Source organism: Symphalangus syndactylus, chromosome 24 (assembly GCF_028878055.3).
Source record: "Symphalangus syndactylus isolate Jambi chromosome 24, NHGRI_mSymSyn1-v2.1_pri, whole genome shotgun sequence".
NCBI classification, from domain to species: Eukaryota; Metazoa; Chordata; class Mammalia; order Primates; family Hylobatidae; genus Symphalangus; species Symphalangus syndactylus.
The window spans coordinates 43,624,708-43,650,552 of NC_072446.2; the positions used below are offsets into that span (position 1 = coordinate 43,624,708).

Below are 25,845 nucleotides of genomic sequence, written 5' to 3' on the forward strand. Positions count from 1 at the left end.
TGAGGAAGTATTTGCTGAATGAGTTTTGACAGGAATGAATGAATGCAGAATGGAAGAAATGAATGAAGAGGGGATCATAAGTGAGGTGATTCCTGAGCATCCAAAGCAGTGACACAGTGAGCTCTGAAGTCTTTGCAGCTTCAGAGCCGCTTGTAGGTGCTAACAATGTGTGATGTGTGGAAAGACAGACGGGGCCACAATAGGACACAGGTGACAGGGGATGAGGCCACCTCTCACCTCCAGGCTTGCTGCACAGCTCTGGCCCACATAAGGTGGGCAAGGACAAGGTCTGCTGATGACAGTACTAGAGCATCCTGCCTGCCAACTGGGTGAGCACCTCGCCTTCCAACTGGGTGAGCACCTCGCCTTCCAACTGGGTGAGCACCTCGCCTTCCAACTGGGTGAGCACCTCCCTGCAAGAGCATGAACGCCAGCTGCCTATCACCTATGTCACTGGCTACAGGCATGGCCGTCAGAATGAGGTGATGTAGAGGTGAGTTAGAGCTTCACAGTCTTTTATTAGTTGTCCGATGACTTTGCCCAAGGGTGAGAGGGAACAGTATCAGCTTCCATTTTATAGCCAGGTAAACAGAGGCCCAGAGAGGGGAAGGGACATCCTGCTGCCCGACCAGTCCAGGTCGAGCTGTGATAGGTTGTTCTAACTCATTGTCTTGTGAGGATGAATTCCCAAAACAACACAGGTGACTCCCAGCCAGACTGCACAGGGGATCCTGTGTCCAGCTGGTTGCTTGGACCTTGGAACTCACCCATGGGCAGTACCAGGTCTGTGGTTGCTGGACCCATGGGGCTCTGGAAATGGGGGTTCCAAGCAGCAGAGAGGCCTGGGGTGCCACCCACAGGGCAGAGCTGCTCTGGATTTTTCTGGCCCTCAGTCTCATCTTTACTTGAGTCCACAGCCTCAGGCCCCCTCCCCTGTGATTTGGGTCAGTCTGAAGTTTTCTCTTAAGGGACAGACCTGGAATCCTAGAGGGGAAGTGCACTCTAGGACAGCAGTTCTCAATCATGTGGGGCTCAAGACCCCTTTACACTGTTAAAAATTATTGAGATGCCAAAGAGCACTTGCTTATGTGGGTTACTATAGATACTTACTGATTTGGAAGCTAACAATGAGAAACTTACAAAAATGTACGCATTAATTCACTTAGAAACTAAAAAACCCATTGCATCTTAACACATACAACATGTATTTATGAAAAATAACTGTACTTTCCAAGAACAAAAATAGCATTAGTAAGAGTGGCATTGTTTTAGATATACATTTTTTTTTTGCAAATTTCTTTAACTAAATGGCAGGCTTAATAGAGAAGAGCTGGATTCTCATAGCTGCTTTTGCATTCAATTTTTTAAACATTATATATCATGGAGCCTCTGGAAAATTCCACTGTACATTCAGGGCTAGGGAGGTGCTCTGAGTCCTCAAAAAAATCATGATGCCCTTCCAATCCATATAATTAAAACAAAAGTAAACTTGAAAGTAAGTAAACACAACACAGCTTTTATTTTCCCAAGGTGATTCCTTTGATTTTTTTTTAAATGTTAAAATTTTTTTTAAAATTCAGGCCTGGCACAGTGGCTCAAGCCTGTTATCCCAGCACTTTGGGCAGATCACTTGAGGCCAGGAGTTTGAGACCAACCTGGCCAACAGAGTGAAACCTTGTCTGTACTAAAAATACAAAAAATTAGCTGGACATGGTGGTGCACGCCTGTAATCCCAGCTACTCAGGAGGCTGAGGCAGGAGAATCAAACCGCTTGAATCCAGGAGGCAGAGGTTGCAGTGAGCCAAGATCACACCACTGCACTCCAGCCTGGGAGAAAACAAGACCCTGCCTCAAAAAAAAAAAAAATGGTTTGGTATCCACACTTTACTGGTGTCTTAAGCATATGAACAACTCATCACTGATCAAAGGGGAAGGGCCCTGCCCAGGCGTCTGTGCTTGGCTCCCTGGAGAAAGCCTCTCTTCCATCCTCACTCCCCATCAAGAGACCCTAACTCCTCCCCAAAGGACAGGGTGCTTTAGCATGACCTCCTCTTCACTGGATTTAGGGCTTGGTGCTGGGGAGCAGATGGGAGGACAGAGACCTGAATCCCTCAAGACATCCTCATCAAGGAGGCTGTGGTGGGAAGGAAACAAGCCACTGCAGTGTGCGGTGTGTGGACAGACAGACAGACAGAGGTATAGATGATGGACGTGCCCAGGAGCTCCAAGCAGGCAAGAACCCTGGAGACTATGGCAATCAGGCTTCCTGGAAGAACGTGGAGCTGGAATTCAGTTTTTAGGATGAGAAAAAGGGGCAAAATGAATGAGAAATTTTTATTTTTTTCCCCTGACTTTAAAAATAATACAGATTTGTATAGAAAAGTAAAGCAATACAGTAAATAAAAAGAAGAAAGTAAAAATAATTACAACTAATACTTGTTGGGTGTGTGCCAGGCAGTGTTCTAAGTGCTTTACATATATTCAGATTTAATTTTTACAACAACCCTACGAGGTAGGCACTACTTTTATCCCCACATTACACATAAGAAAACTGAGGCCTAGAAAGGTTAACTTATTTGCCAATAGAGAACTAAGTGATGAAGCTGAAATTTGACCGAGGCAGTTTGACTCCAGAGCCAAGATCTTAGGAAACCGTCTAAATACAGGTAACCCATCTAAACATTAATACATTGAGCATCTACTACATGCCAGGAACCCACTAAACTTTAGATTCATGAATCTGACTGTTGGCTGTGGTCTCCTACTTGAGCACATAGGATAGAAGAACGTGATTTCTGGAAGTAACTTGTTCAGCATCTTCATGCCATGGTGGACTTGGGGATATTCTGGGGGGTGCTGCTGAGCCTGTGTGAGGCCAAGTATTCATGAAGAGAAACAAAGAGACTTGGGATAAATTAAGATTGTATTGCTGGCCGACCATGGTGGCTCATGCCTGTAATCCTAGCACTTCGGGAGGCCAAGGTGGGCAGATCACTTTAGATCAGGAGCTTGAGACCAGCCTGGCCAACATGGTGAAATCCCATCTCTACTAAAAATACAAAAATTAGCTGGGCATGGTGGCACATGCCCGTAATCCCAGCTAGTTGGGAGGCTGAGGCAGGAGAATCGTTTGAACCAGGGAGACAGAGGTTGCAGTGAGTCGAGATCGCACCACTGCACTCCAGCCTGGGGAACAAGAGTGAAACACCATCTCAAAAAAAAAAAAAAAAATGTATTGCAAAAGGCTTTGAAGTCCACCATAAAGAGTTTGAACTTGGGACCTTGTTGGGAGTGAGAAACCACAGGGCCTTTGGAATCAGGAGTGCCACAGAATAAAAATGGTGGTTTGAGAATATGTATGTATCTAGAGGGAAATTTGGCAAAATATATCATAATTTTGCTTGTTTATTTGTTTTTAGAGACAGAGTCGCTACGTTGCCCAGGCTGGACCCAAACTGGGTTTGCTGTATCTTCCCACCTCAGCCTCCCAAGTAGCTGGGACTACAGGTGCACACCACCATGCCCGGCTTGTTATTTCAAATAATAATAATAATAATGTTTTTGAAAGGTAGTATATACCCACAGTCAAACATTTCTAAGAGTTCAAAAATTAGGTTTCTCCCTGACTTCTCGTTTCTACCATCTCCTTTTTTTTTCACCTTACTTTTTGTTTTTAACTTGGCAATGTACCCAGGAGACTGTTTCATATCAACGTGCATCAGTCTGCCTCCACTTTTTAAATAGCTACATAGTATTTTATTACATGGATAGATCATAATTTATCCCATTAATGAAGACAGGAGGGTTTTCACTCTTTCTGTTATAATTAATGTTGCAATAAATATCCTTGTACTTAAATCTTTCCACACTTTTGGATCCATCTGTCAGACAAATTCCTGCACATAGAATTGCTGCCTTGAAGAGTGGTTCACCTCAACAGTTTCACTTCTCAGAAATTGTCCCACCACAGAAGCACACAAAAACACATGCAAAAAAATTAAATTTCTTTAAAAGGGCAAAAAAGTGGAAATGACCTAAATTCTTATAAATTTAAGAAGGGTTAGTAAAATTATGTAAATTCACACAAGAGATGACATTAATAATGACAATGCATAGCTATATTCTATGATTTGAAAAGCTGTAATCTCAGTACTTTGGGAGGCCAAGGCAGGCGGATCACGAGGTCAGCAGATTGAGACCATCCTGGCTATGGTGAAACTCCATCTCTACTAAAAATAAATTTAAAAAAAAAAATTAGCTGGGCGTGGTGGCGGGCACCTGTAGTCCCAGCTACTCAGGAGGCTGAGGCAGAAGAATGGTGAGAAGCTGGGAGGCGGAGCTTGCAGTGAGCCAAGATCAAGCCACTGCACTCTACCCTGGGCAACAGAACAAGACTCCGTCTCAAAAAAAAAAAAAAAAAAAGAAAAGAAAAGAAAAGAGAGCACCATATTTGGTCAAGCAAAAAGGACAGGTTACAAAACAGCTTCTGTGTACGATGCGATTCATGTAAATTTATTGCCATGTGTATACAGCCATATGCATGTATACTTTCTTCGTTCCCTGTATTGCTTGAATTTTGTACCTGAGTATGTATTATCTTTATAGCCAGAAGAGCAATTAAACTGCTTTTAAAGCATCTGATTATTCCCCAGGCACAGGTTTTAATTTGTGAAGCACCCACTTTATGCCTGGCATTGGGGTACCCTGAGCCGCCCAAGGCTTTGGCTCCTGTCTGTCATCTCCAGCCTGATCATCAGAATCAGAGAATGTTGGAACTGGTAATATCTAGTTCACAGCCGTATTTTACAGATGAAGGCAATAAGGCCCAGAGAAGGTAAGTGACCTGCTGAAGGTCACACAGCCAGTTTGGCCCAGAGATAACAGAACCCAGGACTCTACTGCCAGGCTATGATGCTCACTTCTAAACTGAGTATGGGCTAGGTGCGGTGGCTCACACTTGTAATCTCAGCACTTTGGGAGGCTGAGGTGGGCAGATCACCAGAGGTCAGGAGTTTGAGACCAGCCTGGCCAACATGGCGAAACACTGTCTCTACTTAAAATACACAAAAAATCAGCCAGGCATGGTGGCACACGCCTGTAGTCCCAGCTACTCAGGAGGGTGAGGCAGGCGAATTGCTTGAACCCAGGAGGCAGAGGTGGCACCGAACTGAGATCTTGCCACTGCACTCCACCCTGGGTGACAGAGCAAGATCTTGTCTCAAAAAAAAAAAAAATGAGGAATATGAATCATTATTTGGGGTCGCGAGGAGTGGGGCAGGCAGTGATTTTGATGCCCTGTCTTCTGGGAGCTCCCGTCCAAGCAAGCCCAGGATGAAAGATAAAAGGGCCCTGAATAAGATGATCATTAGTGGGGAGGAGCCTGACCCTGCATAGGCAGAAAAGCAGCTTCAGCAGGGCCTGGGGTCTGTGGGGCAGCAGCCTGCAGGGTGTTGAGGAAGGAGCTGCCCTGGGCTGTTGCCAGTTGTCAGTAATTATAAGGCTACGTGGGTCTGCAGACAGCCCATTAAAGCTGCTTGATCTATGTCAAGCCAGGAAGCAGAACTCAGCCTCTTTGCCACTTTCTGTAAGAAATCCAACCACATCAAACACTTTGGGATTTTTATGCAGTTTCCTGAATATTGGGGTGATCCCAGGGAGCTTAGCACACAGTTGTCTCCTTGCCCTTCCTTGTCTCTTTCCCTCGATTCTACCCCCTCCCACTTCCCATTCCTCACTGGCCCAGGCCACATCCAGCCTCCGATAGCCCCAAGTCATCCATCAAAGCATTTCTCCGGCAAAAAAGAAACCTACCCCATCAGCTCCCATGAAAATAAAATCCCCTCTAGTTCATTACACTAAAGATTTTAGATGCCTTGAATTCCAGCATCTTCAAGCCCAGAATCTTAGACTTTGAGCTGGAATGGCCCTGGAGAATAATTGAGTCCAGTCCCTTTAGTTTATAGGTAGAAACACCAGGGTTCCAGGAGGGGAGAGGTCTTGCCCAAGGTCACGGGACACCCATGGCCACAAGGCCTCTAAGCTCCTGGCTGGAGGCCACTCACAAAGTCAGGGCAGATGGGCCTAGCTTCTGAATCAGAACCAGCTCTCCCCTTTTTCTTATCTACCTCCTCTCAAGAGTCTAGTGTCCACTAGGGGAGTCTAGTGGCCCTGAAGGAGGATCGTGGACCTCTGCCTCTTTGGATGCCTGCAGAACAGAGAGGAGCTGTGGGCCCAGGAATCTTCTGGTCTCACCCAGGAGGGTAGAGGGAGCCTCAGACTGACCCAGCTCTGCAGCGTGTAACCATGTACCTTGGGGTCCTCGCGCTGAGCCTGCTTTTTCTCATCTGAGGGTTGTTGTGAGGGCTAAGAATGGCCAACCATAAATCTGAGTTCCCTCTCACTCTTCTCTCTTTCCCCGTTCTTTTTCTTGCCAGGCTTGTGACCTTTCTGAGCCTCAGTTTATCCACAGTCCCACTCGCAACTCCATGTTTCCAAGGTCTCCTGGCTGGAGCCACTCCAACAGTGAACCCCTCTAGGTGCAATTACAGGATGATTTTGTGTCTCGTGGGTGTCGCTGCTAGGGTGGAGGGCCACGCCTCCTCTTTTGAATTCTGACTTTCCTGCCTAGGAGTGTCCCAAGGTTTTCCTTGTTAAAATTGGTCTGGCTGGCTGCCGCGACACGCCACACTGTCCTGACGGTGCACACACCACTGTGTGGAGGAACAGAGGAGTCCAGCTGGCCATCGCATGGCAGGTGAGTGGGCAGAGCCTGGGGCCTTGGGGCACCAGGGCTCATGAGAGGGGCTTCAAGAAACACGGGTCTGTGGGATGACGTTTGATCATCAATTGTTAGTATTTTATAGCTGGACGGTCCACCATGAACACATGAACTCTTCGTGTGTGTTCATGAGGCCCAGGATGAAAAAGCCAGCTCTAGGCCACCCAGCAAGCCCATGGCAGCGGCTGGCTCAGGCACTGTCTCCTGGGCTGGGGCCAGATCTCACCCCTGTGCCTTGCAGGACTAAAGGAGGCGGGCACAGGAAGGCGGGGGCAGAAGAAAGAAAATCTTCTTGCACCCCATGCACATTCCATGGATCCAGAGACGTTCCTGGGCATAGTTGGGAATTGTGGCCTGGGTGGGAAGGAGTGAGAGGCCCCCACAGGCTGCATCCTCTCCTGATTCCACCCCAAGCACTTGAGGGCAAGAGCAGCTCTGGCTCAAGTGAAAAGAGCTATATCACCTTGAGCAAGAAAATTTGCCCTTGGTACTTCATTTTCTGATGTTCGTAATGGGGATTATAATGCAAATTATCTCACAGCACTGCTGTGAGGAGTTAGTGAGACCACGTGTGCTGGTCTCCCACCACACATCTCAAGTGGGGACTTGTAAACAGTAGACTCAGAAAATGTGGGTCGGGCACAGTGGCTCACACCTCTAATCCCAGCATTTTGGGAGGCTGAGGGGGGTGGAATTCTTTTCTTTTTTTTTTTTTTTTTTTTGAGATGGAGTCTCACACTCTTGCCTAGGCTGGAGTGCAGTGGCGCAATCTCAGCTCACTGCAAGCTCTGCCTCCCAGGTTCACACCATTCTCCTGCCTCAGCCTCCAGAGTAGCTGGGACTACAGGCGCCCGCCACCATGCCCAGCTAATTTTTTGTATTTTTAGTAGAGACGGGGTTTCACCATGTTAGCCAGGATGGTCTCGATCTTCTGACCTCGAGATCCGCCCACCTCGGCCTCCAAAAGTGCTGGGATTACAGACGTGAGCCACCGCGCCCCGCAAGGGGGGTGGAATTCTTGAGCTCAGGAGTTTGAGACCAGCCTGGGCAATCTGGCAAAACCCCATCTCTACAAAAAAAAATTTTTTTTTTAACTTTCAAAGGCAGATATTTTAATTTCCTCATCATAGTCTAGCTTCCTCTTCATATTTCCTCCTGGCAGTTAACAACAGCATTGCTAGACACATTGTGCCCTTCAGGCTCTTAGGATAGGTCTGTTCCTCTGAAGACCAGGCCTTGCCAACCCCAGCTCACAGCCCAGACTGCCTGTTTCCAGAGCTGGGGTTGCCTCCCTGATGGCCCTGGTGCAGACGAGATTGCCTTTGTTCCTCCAAGATCTGCTTCTCAAAGCTCGCCTAGATGATCCCTCTTCCCTGGGCCTTTGATAACCTATCAGACTTAAACTTGACAGTGCCAAGTTTAATTGCTGAGGAAGGAAAAAAGTTGATGATGATGCCCATTGTCAGGTCTGTAACTAAGTTGCTGGGTTCCTCTCTCTGAAGCTCTGTTTCTCCGTCTGTGAAATGTCAGCACTGGAGTTGTCATGCCTATGTAAATGGACTATGTTGGATTGGATTCAATTCCTGGGTCTTCTGGGTCCTCTTGGCTTCTTGGGAGGATCTGTTCCTCAGAGCAGTAGGTCCTGCGTACCACAGGCTCTGTGCCTGAATGACTGAGACATTAGATCCTAGATGGACAGTGTATTCATCTTCCTGGAGCTCCTCCTATCCCCCCTCCCACACTCCATCCATGGTGGACATCCCTAGTTGACCCCAGAGCTCTTCCCTCTGGAGCCTGGATGTGGCCCCAGAATGCTCAACCCAGTTCTTTAAGTACCAGTTGATCAGTGTTGACAAAGGAGGTGAGACCCTTTTGCCATGATTAAATTACAATCATCTTTCAGCTCAGAGATTCCAAGAATTGAGGGGAATACTGTGTGTGAGGCTGGCTCTGGCTGGGACATTGGGTTGGAGTTGACGAGTCACTGCCTCCTGGTGAGAGAGAGGCCAGCAGCTTCCAACAAGACCAGGAAGGAAAGGGAGATGGGGCAGTGGCCCCAGAAAAGCCCCAGGCAACTCCCGATTAATCATTTAGTCATGGAGTTCAGGTGCCCATGATGCGTACTAAGCATAGGATTAAAATGGGGCCCATTAAAAACCAATTATGCTTAGTCCAGAGTCTGGAAGTTGCCGCTGGCTTCAACAGAGCTTCCAGGGCTCAACCCCACTGGGCTGAGACAAAGAATTGGGGAGGATTGTATCACTCAGCTCTCTGGTGTTACCCAACGGCAGGAGGAGGAAGATGGATGAGCTAGGCCTAGGGGTGGGGATGGGTGGAGAGCTAAGTGGGCAGGAAGCGATGTTCTGCACATGGACCCTTCCCTTTCTTAGGTGGAGCTCTGGGGCCAGCTGGTGAGCAAGTGAGTTGGGGAGGAGGTCAGAGGGCCAGAAGTGATGGGCAGGGCCTGACTGTCAAGGACCTTCAATGCCAACAAGATGGCTGTAGATTCCATGATGCTTGAGCAGGGAAAATGACATGCTGACACTCAGAAAAGTCCCTTCTCCTCTCTGAACCTCAGTTTCTCCATAGTGATGGGATGGATTGAAGAGGACGAGCTGAAAAACACTCTGAGGCTGTTGGGGCCATACAGTCGCTTAAGCGAGAAGCAAAGAGGGAAGAATAACAAGAAACCCCGTGAATGTAGGAACTGGGGAGGGGAGGACCAAAGTGATGGGGGAGATGTGGGGAAAGGAGGTGATGATGGAAAAATCCCTGTTTGTAGGCTGAGCACGGTGGCTCACGCCTGTAATCCCAGCACTTTGGGAGGCCAAGGTGAGCAGATCATGAGGTCAGGAGATCGAGACCATCCTGGCTAACACGGTGAAACCCCATCTCTACTAAAAATACAGAAAATTAGCAGGGTGTGGTGGCGGGGGCCTGTAGTCCCAGCTACTCAGGAGGCTGAGGCAGGAGAATGGCGTGAACCCGGGAGGTGGAGCTTCCAGTGAGCAGAAATTGTGCCACTGCACTCCAGCCTGGGTGACAGAGCAAGACTCTGTCTCAAAAAAAAAATCCCTGTTTGTAGAGCTCATCACTGTGGACCCAGCACCAGGCTACGTACCTGATGAATAGGGAGACGTTGATCCTGGTGGAAGCCCGTTGCCTTAGTGTTTATTAATGGCTTCTCTTTTCACTCTCAGAATTTCCTGGTTTAAGTGATGCATTTTATCACTACCCTATGTATAATTACTACCTCATTTAATCCTCCTCAGAACCCTAAACGAAAGATATTATTGCCACATTCCGGAGAAGGAAATCGGATCCTCAGATCCAGGGCCACACAGCCAACAAGTAGATGATTCAGGATGGCATGAATTGGCAGAGCACAGGAATGGCAGCTAGGAGGTCCTGTGTAAATACTAATGATGATACCACTCACATTTCCTGAGAACCTAGTATGTGCTTGGTACTGGTCTAAATACTCTGTGTGAATTATTTCACTTAATCCTCCCAACGTGAGGAGGCGGGTAGGATCATCACCCTCATTATCACCAGGAGACTGAGTTTCAGAGCTCACTCACTTGCCACACAGCCAACACGGGGCAAAGCCTGCATGTGAGCTCAAGTGTGTGCCTCCGAAATCAGGGTCCTAGTTGCTGTGCAGAGTGAAAGGAAGCGCTGAGAAGACAATGAGAGGGAGAAGGGGAGGAGAGCAGTCAAGCTGGAGGGGATGTGAGGCTTGGGGTAACAGGCAGGTAGAGGGAGCACTCTTACCACATCCTTTCCCTGTGCCTGGGGTGTACAGCCTCAGCCCTGGGGTTGGCGAGACTTTAGCCCTGGGCTGGGAGCTCATCCTGCATATCCCAAGGGTGAAGGGCGCCGGGGCTGAAAACAGGCTGCCTATTCTGTCCTCAGGGCCTTGGGTTCACTGTCACCTGGAGCAGTCTCAGAGCAGATGCTGTCTCTCCCATCCCCTCCATTGGGCAGGGGGTGAGCTACCTCTTAGAGGTATGGCAAGCTGGGACCATAATCAAGTATTCACCAAGAATTCAGCCAAGGGAATTTGTGCCTGGGCAGGAAGTTGTGAGAGAGACAGTCTCTGAGATTCGAGGATAATGATGATAATGGCAGTTCTGACTCATCCCACCTCCTCTTGCCCGTCTGTGTTAAGGATGCAGATGCCTCAGAGGGTGATGGGAGCTGCTTTGAGCTGTGGCAGGGAAGAGGGAAAACCAGTGCAGGAAAACCATGTCCTAGAGGCTATGTGACAATCTTCACATCAGCACACTCTTGGCCAGGGATGGGGGAGGTTGAGGCGGGGGTTGTCTTGTAGGGAGGAGGGCTGAGAGGAGTCCTTGGGGGTAATCAGAGGCACTTGCTTCAGCAAACCACAGACTATCCAAACCATAAGAGTCCTTCTGGGTCATTTTACAGAGAAGAAAACAGACCCAGAGAGGCAGTGGGTGGGAGTGGGTGGTCAGTGGCCAGTCTGCCTGCCCATGTCAGAGGCCTCACACACCCTCCTCTTTCTCACTCTGTGGAAGGAAAGAAGTTAAGAAGGAAAAGCAGGCTTTGGAATGTGACAGCTTGAGAGAGGGATTATGGGGTGGGTGGGGTGTGGACGGTCGGAGCGTGAGCAGCTGACAGGGTGTGGGTGTTGATCCTCGAGGGCGGGCCCAAGGACGCTGCAGAGCATCAGCTCTGCCTTCCGTACCCCAGCCAAGGGATGGGGAAGGAGATTCATTCATTCATCCAACCAACATTCACTGAGCACCTAATATGCCCTGGGCCCTTAACCAGGTTCTAGCAACCCAGAGAGGAGGAGACTCAGCTTTCGCCTTCGTGGAGCTCTCAGTCCAGTGAGGGAGAGACATATGTAAGCAAACAACTATAACATAGCATCCCTGATCACAGATAAGGGACAGAAGCCTCTGTCTTAACAGAATTTGAGCTGAGTACATGGAAGGGGTGATACTGGGTTTATTTTGACAAGGGGCCTGGAAACCATCCCAAGTGCACATCTATCTCCTCGCCTTGGGCTGCCATATACCTGGGAGCCTCTCCCCATGCCCATCAGTCTCACTGTCCCCATGAGGACTAGGAAGGACACTGGCTAGGACAGAACTTATCTGTAATCACCAGTAGTTCCCCCAGCCCTGGCCATTACCCCACAAATGGCAGGTCATGGAGGTGTGATGCTGATGGGTGTGGACAACTTAGATCACCAAAGCAGCAACTCCAGGGACAGATTCCACAGGGATCAGAACAGTGACCTCCTGGGTTATGGGGCGAATGTAGAGTTGGGCAGGGGAGGTGCCGGGGGCTGGCAGATTGGGATTTCTAGATAGTTTCTGCAAAACCCCATCAAGGAGCAAAGGAAGAAGTGTGTTCTATGGGGGTAATGGGGAGCAAAATAGGGACAAATTGGGAGAAGTTGCAAGAAGAAAGAGCTTGGCTCAGCAGAAGGAAGGGCTTTCTAACATTGGGTGGTGAGTGAGCTACCTCTCAGAGGTATGGCAAGCTGGGACCATGATCAAGTATCCACTAAGAATTTGGCCAAGGGAATTTGCACCTGGGCAGGAAGTTGTGAGAGAAATGGTCTCTGAGATTCCAGGACAATGATGATAATGGCAGTTCTGACTCATCCCACCACCTCCTCTTGCTTGTCTGTGATAAGGATGCAGATGCCTCAGAGGGTGATGGGAGCTGCTTTGGGCTGTGGCAGGGAAGGGGGAAAACCAGTGCAGGATCCATGGGGCTTGAACCCATGACTCAGGGTCCAGCAGCCCTCATCCAATCCCAAACTCCCCTTGTATCCAGCCCTGGGGCATAGCAGGGCTGAGATAATTACCATCCAGCAACCTCGTCGCCTGCTTCTGACTCATCCACTGAAAAAATAGCATCCTGTTCTGGCCTGTCCCTACATACATTGCTTGGGAAGTAGCAACATGAATTGTGGGCTACAAATACAGTGTGTCCTCAGGCAAGAAATCCCTTTCTTCCCATTTCTGGGTCTCAGTTTATATGTCAGTAAATGGAGACCTGAGCTCCTAATGGCTCTTCCAGCTCTGCTGATATTAGACTGGACAATTCTATGTACAAGGTACCTGGTTGGGGGAGAGGGTCCTGCTTGTGTTTTCTGACTAAACCAAGGTCATCTGAGCTCAAAGTTTTGGAATTTCAGAGGTTTGTGCCTGCGCTAGAATGACTGGGGCTAACTTGATGTGAAAGCTTTGGTTCTACTTTCCGTTGTGAGGATTGGCAAGGGTAATGGGAAAGCCCCCTGGCACTGTTGTTCCAGCTCATGCCACACGGGGTCACTGTTGAACACTGGTCCTGCACAGTCTTTGCTCAGTCACCACAGCAGAGGCTTGTAGGAGCTCCCAATCTTGGGATACATGTGTCAGCCGTGTGAGTTCCTACCCACATGTTCAGTCATTATCCCCATATCATGATGCCAGCAGGGGTTTCTGGCCTAGGCTAAGCTAAAACTAGTCTTTTCCATGAATCTCAAGCCTGATTATTGAGACCACAGCGCCAGCCCAGACAGCTCACAGGTGGAGGGCAGTTGGGAGGCTGTTGTGGTCTAGACAAGAATCTTGGCTCTCTCCATGTTTCAGTTATCAATTCCTGTGTAGCAAACTGCCCCAGCACTTAGGGGCTTCAGACAACAATCATTCTCCTGCTTAGGAACCTGCAATTTGGGCAGAGCATGGCAGGGACAGCTTGTGTCTGCATCAGCTGGGGCAGATTGCCTGGGGGCTGAAGGACCCACTTGCCAGATGGTTCAGTCCCATGGCTTCCAAATAGTTCTGTCTGTCAGCTGGGAGCTCAGTGGGCTGTGGGTTGGAAGCCTTGGTTCCTCTCCAGGTGAGCTTCTCCATAGGCCATTTGGGTTTCTTCATTGCATGGTGGCTGGGTTCTAAGAGCAAGCAACCCAAGGGAACCAGAAAGAAGCTGTATTAACTTTTATAATCTAGCCTTAGAAGTCACAATGTGTCACTCTGTCTTAGCCACAAGTCTTCCAGGTCCAGAGGGTGGGAATATATGCTCTACTTCTCAATGAGAGGAGTATCAACATCATATTGAAAGAAGAGTATGTGGGATGGGAGATATTACTGCAACCACTTTTGGAAAATCAATCTGCCACATGCTGTTAACTAAAAGATTGCACAAAGATGCTGGAATCTTTAAAAAGTCAAACATTTTGACCAGCTCTGTCCAGACACTTGCCCACACAAGCCACTGATCTGATGCCTGTGGTGAAGCTCGTGTTGAATTTTACAGTCTGGAACTTCCAGGCTGTGACTCCTATGGGGTCAAAGATAAAGGCACCATAGACAAGCCACCAACTCAGGAGGCAGATTCCCAGCTCCATCACTTAGAAGGCTATGTAACTCTGGGTCATGTGCAGTGGCTCATGCCTGTAATCCCAGCACTTTGTGAGGCTGAGATGGGAGGATTGCTTGAGGCCAGGACTTGGAGACCAGCCTGGTCAACATGTCAACATAGCAAGACCCTATCTCAAATTAAAAAAAAAAAAAAAAAAAAAAAAAAACAAAAAAAAAACAGGCTGTGTAACTCTGTACCTCAGTTTTATCATCTGTGACATTGAGTTAACAATAGTACCTCTCTCATATGGTTTATTAAGATTAAATGAGCTAATATTTGTAAAATATTTGGAAAAGCACTTGGTTCATAGGAAGATTTATTAAATAAAACCTATCCAATGGTCTAGCCAAAAATTACTGAACATTTCCTGTATGCTTGGCATCAAATAAGATACAGCCAAGAGTTGCATGATAAGTTGGCCAGGTGCGGTGGCTCACGCTTGTAATCCCAGCACTTTGGGAGGCCGAGGTGGGCGGATCACGAAGTCAGGAGATTGAGACCACGGTGAAACCCCATCTCTACTAAAAATATTTAAAAAATTAGCCGGGCGTGGTGGTGGGCACCTGTAGTCCCAGCTACTCGGAGAGGCTGAGGCAGGAGAATGGCGAGAACCCGGGAGGCAGAGCTTGCAGTGAGCTGAGATTGCGCCACTGCACTCCAGCCTGGGTGACAGAGTGAGACTCTGTCTCAAAAAAAAAAAAAAAAAAGAGTTGCATGATAAGTGTCCTTGGGTGGGGAGTACTTGGTGATATAACTTCAGTGGTTCTCAGCTGTGGCAGATTATATTTCACAGGGCAGTCATATCAGTATACATCTCAGCTCAATGTTCTTTTTACAATGGGACATGACATTGGTACATTTTTGGCAAGAGATGGGGCATGTTCCTTCTCTTTGAACCTGGGTAGGCCTTTGTAACTGCCTTGACCCATAGGATAAGGTGGAGGTGACATTGTGTAACTTCTGAGGTTAGGTCATAAAAAGCATTGCAGCTTCCACCATGGTCTCTCAGGTCACTTGCTCAGGGGAAACTAAGCACCATGCCAGGAGGACACTCAAGCATTCCCATGGAAAGATCCACATGGAAAGGAAGCAAGGTGCCTCAACCTGTATTCAGCACCAATTTGCCAACCATGTAAGTTAGTCTCCTTTAAAGTGTATCCTCCGGCCTCAGTCAAGCCTTCAGATGAGTATGGCCCCAGCTAATGTCTGATTGCAACCACATAAGAAACTCCAGTTAAGAGCTGGCCAGTGGAGTTCTGCCCAAATTCCTGACCCACAGAAACCATGAAAGATAACATATGATTATCATTTTTCCAAGCTAAACTCTGGGTTAAACAGATTGGTTAAGAAGCAATAGATGAGTAAAACATCAACTCTTTTGTCCCTAATACCCTCCCTCTCAATATAACAAATATTTAATAGTGTCCCTTCACCAACCTGAAATTGAATTTCAGGTTCCTTACCTACCTCTACACCACTTTTTAAAAAATTGTATCCTAACTATAATATAAATAGTAAATAAGAGGAAATCAATTTTTCACTAAACATACTTAAGTATGTAAATGATTATTGAAACTTTACCAGAAGACATGATGAAGTGATCAGATGCCATCCTGTGACTGTAGTGAATCAAGACAAAAACAAGACCACTCTGTAATCATGAGTGAACACAGACAAAAACATGAACATTTTCTAAGCCATTTACTGGTCTCCATTTACTGGTCTCGATTTACTGACATATTAGCCCTATAGTTGGGCTGATATGAATAATGGCTGCTTCTTTACCACTTGTGACACTAGCCTCGATTCATTCTTCCCACCTTCTACATAAGGACTATTAAGATACTCAGACATAGACTTGCCTCATTCCCAGAGCAGCCTCCAATCCCGAGCAAAGCCCTGCTTCTTTGAACTCTCCCCAAAACCACCTAACACAAGCTGCAATCCTGTAAGTCCTCTCTAATATCCTCTTCCGGAGATGTTCCGTGGTTCTTTGTGGTGAGCAGTCTTTCTCATTGCCACGAGCGATGAGCCCTTCCTGTTCATTGTACTGATGTGTTCCTGATGGTCTTTGGCTAGAGAGCTTTGACAGAAAAAGAAAATAAATTTCAGTATTCATCATTCATGATAAGGGGAAATGGTAACGAAACTTTTGTTTCAGTTTTTATCTGTGCATGTATATATGTTTGCAGGCATATGGAGTATGGAACATTTAAAACTGTTTCTTATGTCAACCACAATAAAACTAGTATAACCACTGGCCCAGTGGTCAACAGCTGGAAGCCAGAATGCCCACAGACTCCACTCCAGCCCTTGCTTGTTTGTGTGCCCTTTGGCAAGTTATTTCACTTCTCTTGCTCTCAGTTTCCTCATTCATTCATTAATACATTTAAGAAATATTTGTTGAGCACCTTCCATGTATCAGGCACTGAAGATTCATCAATGAACAAAACAGGCACAGCTCCCTGCCCTTATGGAGTTGATATTCTTGAAACGGAAGGTAGGCAATTAAAATAAAGAAATAAAATTAGTGTAAGATGTCAGTAAGTGCCGTGGAGGAAAATAGTGGAGAAAGAGGGTAGGGGTGATTTGCAATTTATATAGGGGTGGTCAGGGAAGGTCCCACTGGAAAGGTGACATTTGAGCAAAGACTTGAAGGCAAGCAGATTCTGCAGGAATCCGAAAGGAGAGTGATCCACATACAGGGAACAGCAGGTGCAAAGGCCCTGAAAAGGGAGCCTGTCCACAGGTTCAAAGAGAAATAAGGAGGTCAGTGTGGCTTAAGGGGATGAGAAAGGGGAAGAGAAACAGAAGGCCCAAAAAGATATCAAAGCACTTAATCCTGAAGGGCTTGTGGATCATTGTCGGGACTTCAACTCTGCTGAGAGAGACAGGAACCAATGGAGAGCTTGAGAGCAACGAAGTGATCTTAGATTTTAACAGGATCCTTCTGGCTTCCATGTTGAGCCCTGAGGATATGCGGGGCTGGGGGCACAGGGGAGGTGAAAGAGGGAACCCAGTGAGCATGACAGCATCTAGAAAATGCAAAGGGTCATAGTACCTCCCTTAGGTGTATGTTAGGAGGCATAAGCACTTGAATACATACAAAGATTTTATTATTGTTGTTTGTATTATCCCAAATCTAATAGCTGAGTGGACAAAGGAGAGATGAACTGTAGTGGCAGGGCCGAGGCTGGAACATCTCAGAGGACAATCACAGGCAACCCAACCAGGAGGGGCCTTAGGAAAAGCACAAGGCAGGAAAGAGATGTGTGGGACATCGGGGCAGGAGGTTGCAGAGCTAGAGTCTGATGCAGCCAGAGCGAAGAGTAATGGAGCTGTGACAGGGTGGGGGTGAGCTGGAGGGATGGAAAGCAATGGGATCCTGCCTGGTTCCTTGTCCAAGATGAAGGAGCTTGGACAGATCATAACAGACAATGGGGCATCCAGTGGAGGTTTGGCAGCAGATGTTTGACAAGATGAAACAGCAGTTTCATGGAACATCCCTTTGCTTACTAAAGCATCTCACCAGATATCTAATTAATCTTCTACATGGCACCAGAATGAACTTTCCAAGGTGCAAATCTGATTACATCACAGCTTTGCTTAAAACAATATTTGGCTGACTACGGTCCTTAGGATAAAAGGCAGACTCCTCATCCCACTCCAAGCGTTGGTGGTCTGCCGACTATGGGCCCCTCCGACCTCATTGCTTTCCCCACACATCTGCTTTCTCTCAAATTTTAGAAGTCACCGTACTCCCTCCTGTCTCTCTGTCTAGCACCATAGCTGCTGGCTAGAATTCAAGACTGCACACATCCTAGAGTTTTAAGCTGTTGCTTATATTACTCTGGTGAATAGTTTTGTTAATCTAACTACTTGAGTTTAGGTGTTCTGTGCTCCTGGGACTCCCAATGCCTCTCCCTTAGGGTTCATCTCAAAGCTTGCCCCTAAACGTTTGAGGTCTATATGCTTAATGCCAGTCTTCTCCACTGGGCTATCAACTGCGTGATAGTGGGTATTTGACAGACTGTTGGGTCTGTAGCATCCAGCACAATGCCCAGCATTTGAATGAATGAACCCTGAATAGAGGAAGAGGATGCTTGGACTGAGACTAGATCCATCACTCAATTCTTTCCTGGGGACCCCCATTCAATTTAGGACTCAGCCTCAATTCTGCCTTCTCAAGGAAGCCTTGCTTGTCCCCCTTCAGACCAGGCCAAGCCCTCTGTTACTGTTCTTTCAGCTCCTATCCTTCTCCCTGATAGCATGTATCAAAGCAAGAATGAGTTATGTGGACTCACCTACTTACGTGTCACCCCTGGAACATAATAAGTAACATTTATTGAGCTCTCATGTTCTGAGGACTCTAAACGACAGGGGCCATTATCCTCACAATCATGCCACAGGCATTATTCCCATTCTGCAGAGCGGGGAACTGAGATGCAGAGAGGTCAAGAAGGCGGGCTGGGAACAGTGGTCACGCCTGTAATCCCAGCACTTTGGGAGGCCAAGGCAGACAGATTGCTTGAGCTCAGGAGTTCGGGGCAACATGGCGAAACCTGGTCTCTACCAAAAATACAAAACATTAGCTGAGTATGGTGGCATGTGCCTGCAGTCCCAGCTACTTGGGAGGCTGAGATGAGAGGATCACTTGAGCCTGGGAAGCAGAGATTGCAGTGAGCCGAGATCGCGCCACTGCACTCCAGCCTGGGTGACAAAGTGACACTCTGTTTCAATAAAGGAAAGGAAGGTGGTTCAGCCAGTAGATGGCCAAGTCAGAATCTGAACCCATGTCAGCTGCCCCCAGAAGACCTCCTCATAGCCATTGAGCCATACAGTCTCACCACACCATGCACTGAGGGCAAGCCCACATCTATATCCTCAGCACCAGACACCAGCCTGGCATAGAGATCATACAGTCAATCCTCAACACTTGTGGATTCTGTATATGCACATTGCTAATATTTATTTTTAAATCCAAAATCGATACTCTGCGCTTTATTGGCCATTCACAGACATGCACAGAGTGCAGAAAAATTGTCACCTGACCTGACATGCATATTCCCAGCTGAAGCTGAACAGGCGATATTCTGCCTTCTTGTTTCAGCTGTCATACTATAAACAAATAACCTTTCTCTGTTCATTTAAAACTAGGGTTTTTTTGCATTTTTGTGCTTTTTTTGTTGGTGATTTCTCTGTTTAAAATGGCTGCAGAGCATAGGACTGAAGTGCTGTCTCATGTTCCTAGGAGCAGGAAAGCTGCGATCTGCCTTACATGAAAAATATGTGTTAGGTGAACATTCAGGAATGAACTATAGCACTGCTGGCCACAAGTTCAATATTAACGAATCAACAACATATATTAAATTATGTTTGTTTGTTTTGAGAAGGAGAGTCTCGCTCTGTGGCCCAGGCTAGAGTGCAGTGGTGCAATCTGAGCTCACTGCAACTTCCACCTCCTGGGTTCAAGCGATTCTCCTGCTTGAGTGGCTGGGATTACAGGCACCCGCCACCACGCCCGGCTCATTTTTTGTATTATAGTAGAGACGAGGTTTCGCCACGTTGGCCCCAAGGTGGTCTCGAGCTCCTAAGCTCAGGCAATCTGCCCACCTCGGCCTCCCAAAGTGCTAGGATTACAGGCGTGAGCCACCACGCCCATCCTGAATAATGTATCTTTAAACAGAAACGCACATATAATAAGGTTATATACTGATCAATTGATGAATAAGTTGGGATCAGAGGCTCACAGGAACCTAAACCTGTATTTATTTTCCCTAAGGGCAATGGGTCAGTTCTCATTAATTCAACCTTTGCAGTGATTTTACAGAACTTAATGACTAAGAGGCTGGGCAAGATGCCTCACACCTGTAATCCCAGCACTGTGGGAGGCTGAGGCGGGCAGATCACCTGAGGTCAGGAGTTTGAGACCAGCTTAACCAACATGGCAAAACTCCATCTCTCCGAAAATATGCAAAGAAATTACCCAGGTGTGGTGATGTGCACCTGTATTTCCAGCTACTCAGGAGGCTGAGGCACAAGAATTGCTTGAACCTGGGAGGCAGAGGTTGCAGTGAACTGAGATCACGCCACTGCACTCCAGCCTGGGTGATAGAGTGAGACCCTGTCTCAAAACAAACAAACAAACAGAGAATCGCTGGTATATGATAAATAGCAGCTGGATGAACAAATGACTGGCCGGGAGTGAATGGGAGGACAAGCTCAGAGTGGGTGAGAAACACAAGGCCGTGGCCTCATCTCCCTATCCTCTCCCCACCCAGGGATCAGAGTCACTAAGGTGGACTGGCAGCGGTCAAGGAATGGCGCTGCCCACCACACCCAGGAGTACCCCTGCCCTGAGCTAGTGGTTCGCAGGGGCCAGTCGTTCAGCCTCACGCTGGAGCTGAGCAGAGCCCTGGACTGTGAGGAGACCCTCATCTTCACGGTGGAGACAGGTAACTGGGCTCACCAGCGCCCCCTTCTAGTCTGCAGCTGGAGGGACCTGTCTTATGACCCAGTAACATGAGACCTTGCAGTCAGCAGCTCAGGCTCTGGGGGAAGCAAGTCCCTGTAGGTAGACAGAGCCTTGAACCCTGGAGGCTTCTGGTGGCGACTTTCTGGGGGTGGTTGGGAGGTGCTGCCAGCAGACAGTGGGATGGATGGGAGGACCTCTCTGGAACCTTGTGTGTACCAGACACCCGGGGCTCTGGAAGGGTATGAAAAACCATCAAGCACTTTGAAGCCCAAGCTTTTCTTTCCTTTCCTGGCCCGACATAGGCAGACTTTGGTTTTAAAGGATGCTGTCACTTTCTCCTTGGCCTGGAAGTGGCTGGGGTGTCAGGGCAGCTGAGGTGGACCCTCACTCGGCCACTGGCCTTCTTGCTCTTGGTCAGGTCCTTTTCCCAAAGCCTCCCAGCAGTTCAGGGGGTGAAGGTGGGGCTTCCAGGCCTGAGCTTTTTTCACTTCTCTAAAGCCGGGTTTCCCAGGGGCAGGGTCTCCTGAGTCCCTCTCCTCTCCTCCAGGACCCCGGGCTTCTGAGGCCCTCCACACCAAAGCTGTGTTCCAGACATCGGAGCTGGAGCAGGGTGAGGGCTGGACAGCAGCAAAGGAGGCTCAGATGGAGAACACTCTGACCGTCAGTCTCGCCAGCCCTCCCAATGCTGTCATTGGCCGCCACCTGCTGAGCATCAGGCTTTCCTCTCACCGCAAACACAGCAACCGGAGGCTGGGCGAGTTTGTTCTCCTTTTCAACCCATGGTGTGCAGGTAGGAGTGGCCAAGTCCAATGTAGAGGTTTTTCCAAAAGACATCCTCAGGGGAGAGCCTGCCCTTGGAGGGGGCCTGGGAGGTGCGTTAAAGGACAAGAAGCTGAATGCCAAGAGCTGGGCAAGAACTTAGCCTAGGCAGGGGTAGGCAATGGTCAGAGAAACCTGGTAGCAGGTGCTTCAAAGCCTGTGCCAGAGGACCCAGTGGGTAGGAGAGGCCCAGGGGTGGGTAAGAGCCAGGACTTGGGAATCAGACTGCCTTGGTTTAGTCCTAGCTCTGCTGAGCTGCTCCCCTCTACCAGTCTCCATTTCCTCATCTGTAATATGGGAAAAATAACAGTGCCTACCTCTTAGGACTACGGTGAAAATCCACAGGGCTAATACATCGTAAGGCCTTTGTAAGGGGTGGCCAGGATCAGTATTATTATCAATGTTTAAGAAATATGGCCAGGTGCAGTGGCTCACACCTGTAACCCAAGCACTTTGGGAGGCCGAGGCAGGTGGATCACCTGAGGTCGGGAGTTCAAGACCAGCCTGACCAATATGGAGAAACCCCGTCTCTACTAAAAATACAAAATTAGCCAGCTGTGGTGGCGCATGCCTGTAATCCCAGCTACTCGGGAGGCTGAGGTAGGAGAATCACTTGAACCCAGGAGGTGGAGGTTGCAGTGAGCTGAGATCGCACCATTGCACTACAGCCTGGGCAACAAGAGCAAAATTCTGTCTCAAAAAAAAAAAAAAAAGAAAGAAAGAAAAAAAGAAAAGAAAAAAAAGAAAGAAATATGAGAAATATGAGAATATGAGGCCACTACTGACATCAAGGAGGGCCACCCAAAGGTGTCAGGTCCCATAAAACTCCAGTCTTGGGCTGTTTTGGGATTGGTCCCTGCTTCGATAAAGACTTGCCAGGAGGGATGGAGTTTGGCAGGGAGGCAGCACAGGAGCTTGCAAGCCCCCTCTTGACCTCCCCTGCCCCAATCAGCCCCCGGGCGCTGTCCTGCTGCTGATCCCTGATGCAGCCCCTTCCCCAGGCCAGCAAGGCCAGAGCCCCAGTCCACACCGGGCCTGATGACTGCTTTTCAGAGGACGATGTGTTTCTGGCCTCAGAGGAGGAGAGACAGGAGTACGTGCTCAATGACAGCGGCATCATCTTCCGAGGCGTGGAGAAGCACATACGAGCCCAGGGCTGGAACTACGGGCAGGTCTCCAGGGGCACAGGCCAGACAGGGATGTGGGCTGGGGCATGGGGAGGGCGGTGGGACTGGAGTCCCTCTGTCTGCTCACTCTTCTCAGGAGGGACAAGGGGGGCTCTCTCCTAGAGAAAACCCACTTGTTCATTCATTCATCTACTATTCACTGGGCCAGGGCCTGCGCCGGGTCCTGGGGAAGGGGAGGTGGTTTGGACATGGTTTGGACACAGAACAGGTCAGTATGGTTGTGGAAAAATGAATAGCTCTGATCAGTGGTTTTCAAACTCGAGCATCCATCAGAATCCCAGGAGGGATGGCGTGCCGGACCCCACCCCCAGAGCTGCCGACTGAGTAGGTCTTGGGCAGGGCCTGAGAATGTGCATTTCTAACCAGTTCCCAGGTGATGCTGATGCTGCTGGCCTAGGACCATGCTTTGAGAGCCACTGGCTTAGATAAGTAGTTCCAATACCAGGTGCAACAGGGGAAGGAAAAAGTCAGAATGATAGGGATGGAAGCAAAGGGAGTCCAGAAGAGGGTGAAAGGAACCTCCACCTCGGCCATTGTGGAGGCTTACATGATATTGTGGATGGGTCTCTACAGTGAGGCAGGATCTGACCAGGCAGAGGGAAGAGCAGGCAGAGCTGCACGGAGGTGGGAAGCAGGGAGTCCTGAATCTGCTAGAGGAGTTCTGTCTGCCTGAGCTCCGGGTGCCCAGTGGAAGAAAGATTGGACTTGACTGTCAGGCTGAGGAGTCGCGCACTGCCCTGCAGGCCAGGGGCTTAAAGCATTTGGGATTCGGGTGCTGGGCAGGGAAGATACAGTGAAGAGTTTAGGGTCCCCCTAAGGGGTAGCCACTACTCAGCACCCACTTTTTATTGCTAGACCTTCCAAATTATCAGAGACCAGAAACCTAAATGTGTATGCAAAAATTCCCCAGTTTTTAAATGTTGCTAACTAATTCAAATGTCTTTGAAAACATCATATAGACCAAATGAGCATATCAGACAGGTAGATGTGGCTCAAGAGCCACCAATTTTAGCCCAGACTTTACTGTGGGTAGTCGGGAGCCACGGGAGGTTGTTGAGCAGGGGAGAGGCATGATTAAGGCTGCGGTTCTGATTCCCTAGGTGACTCTTTGAGGAAGGGTTTCCAAGACTAGGGGGTGCTCTGTGATGCCCCTGGTGGTTGGAGGGGGCAGCAAACTGAGCCGCACAGATGGGGTGACTGACCAGGTGAGAGCTGTGGGAGGGCCTGGAATATGGGTGACTGAGCACAGCCTCTAAGCACAGCCTCTCTGGGGAGCAGTTTGAGGAGGACATCCTGAACATCTGCCTCTCCATCCTGGATCGAAGCCCCAGTCACCAAAACAATCCAGCCACCGACGTGTCCTGCCGCCACGACCCCATCTACGTCACCAGGGTCATCAGCGCCATGGTAAGAAGCCCCTCCGTCCCTGCACGTGTACTTCCTCAAGGATCCCCCAGCCAACCCCGGGACCACACCCTGTGATTCTTCCCATCACCCCTTGTTTTAATTCGCTGTTGTTGCATAACCAACCACCCGAAAACTCAGTGGTGTAAAACAACCCTTTATTATGCTTACAGTTTTTTAGACTAGGAATTTGGGCAGGGCACCATGAGAATGGTTTGTCTCCGCTCCAAGGTGGCTCTTCTGGGGGTATCTTAATGGCTACATGCGTCTGGGATGGTTTGACAGGACCTCTGTCTGGGGCTTTGGTTCTGGTGGTTGGCAGTTCCTAGGTTGCCATCCATGTCATGTCTCCTGGAACCGGAATGTCCAGGATGGCTTCCCCACCCTCATGTCAGGCCCTGGGCTGGGGAGGCTGGAGCAGCTGGGACTCACCAGTCATCACTCTTTCCACACAGCCTTTCCATGTGGCTAGCTTGGGCTTCCTCACAATATGGCAGTCTCATGCATAGCAATGGCTCCCCCACCCCCACCTCCCTGCCCCAAGCAATTCTTCCAAGAAAGAGTAAGTGGAAGCTCCCAGTCTTATAAGTCCTAGGCCTGGAAACTGGCACAGCATCACTTCCACCATAGTCAGTGGTCAAAGTAGTCACAGGCCAGCCCAGACTCAAGAGGACCCCTCCTTTTGAGTGGGACATAGACCCACCTCTCCATGGGAGGCATGACAACTTTAACCTATCACAGGCCTCAGGCCGTGGTGTTTCCTCCCAAAGGTGTCTGCAGGGCCCACCAGCTCCCTCTACCACATGCAGGTATTAAGGTCAGTGGGTGGGTATCTGAGATTCCAAAATTGCACAAAGCTATATTTCTCCTATTTGATACTCTCAATTCCTCAAGATCTCAGAGAGCAGTTGGAGCACAGAGAATTAACATGAGTGACAATCCCAAACAGCAGAGCATCACAGCCCTGAGGACAGTGAAAGTCCTGAACTCAAGGCTCCTGAGTCCAAGTCCTAGACTCATGGATCACCACTTGGACTAACTTGCTGTGTGATTTGGGCAGGTCCATGAATGCTTCTGAAGCTCAGTTTTTGCATCTGAAAAAAAAAAGGAGAATAATAAACCTACACTGTAAACTTCAACGGGTTAATATAGTGTGCACAAAATTCTTGGCATAGTGGTGTCTGGCACACACTAAGCATTTAATAAATGTTAGCTGTCCCTATAATGCCAACAGTCCTCCAAAACAGATCCTTTAACATAGGAAATGCTCTAAAGTTGTAATGATTTTTACAACACAGTATCCAAATGGAAGATAATTGAAAAATGACAAGTGCTGCCAGGAAGTAGGTATTTTAAGGCAACAGATGCCCCTAATTTTCAGATAGTTAAAAAGCAAGAGTGACCCCGATTGACCTGGTGGTCCAAAGTTGGAGAGGATTTTACCACGATGTGGTTCTTGAGGTAGGAAGCCCTGCCTGGTGGTGGACCTGTGCCCTCCTCTGCCCAGGTGAACAGCAACAATGACCGAGGTGTGGTGCAAGGACAGTGGCAGGGCAAGTACGGCAGCGGCACCAGCCCACTGCACTGGCGCGGCAGCGTGGCCATTCTGCAGAAGTGGCTCAAGGGCAGGTACAAGCCAGTCAAGTATGGCCAGTGCTGGGTCTTCGCGGGAGTCATGTGCACAGGTACCCTGGGAGAGAAGGGGCCCTCCCCCAGCCTCCTCTATCTATATGTATTTACATATATTTGCATATGCTGCAACCCATCTTCATTGATGGATTCATTGACGG

The 25,845-nt window shown here is 48.6% G+C and overlaps 1 protein-coding gene across 2 annotated transcripts in view; it reads left to right on the forward strand.

Moving 5' to 3' along the window:
* Positions 1–6,680: 6,680 nt before the first annotated feature.
* TGM6 (transglutaminase 6) overlaps positions 6,681–25,845 on the forward strand; it is a 49,830-nt gene continuing 30,665 nt past the window's right edge. For both annotated transcript variants that reach the window (XM_055265556.2, XM_055265557.2), the window contains exons 1-6: positions 6,681–6,754; positions 20,452–20,625; positions 21,193–21,435; positions 22,518–22,636; positions 23,930–24,058; positions 25,563–25,740. In XM_055265556.2, coding sequence (XP_055121531.2) covers positions 6,748–6,754; positions 20,452–20,625; positions 21,193–21,435; positions 22,518–22,636; positions 23,930–24,058; positions 25,563–25,740 — 850 coding nt within the window. In that variant the 5' untranslated portion in view covers positions 6,681–6,747. The remainder of the gene's footprint in view (positions 6,755–20,451; positions 20,626–21,192; positions 21,436–22,517; positions 22,637–23,929; positions 24,059–25,562; positions 25,741–25,845) is intronic.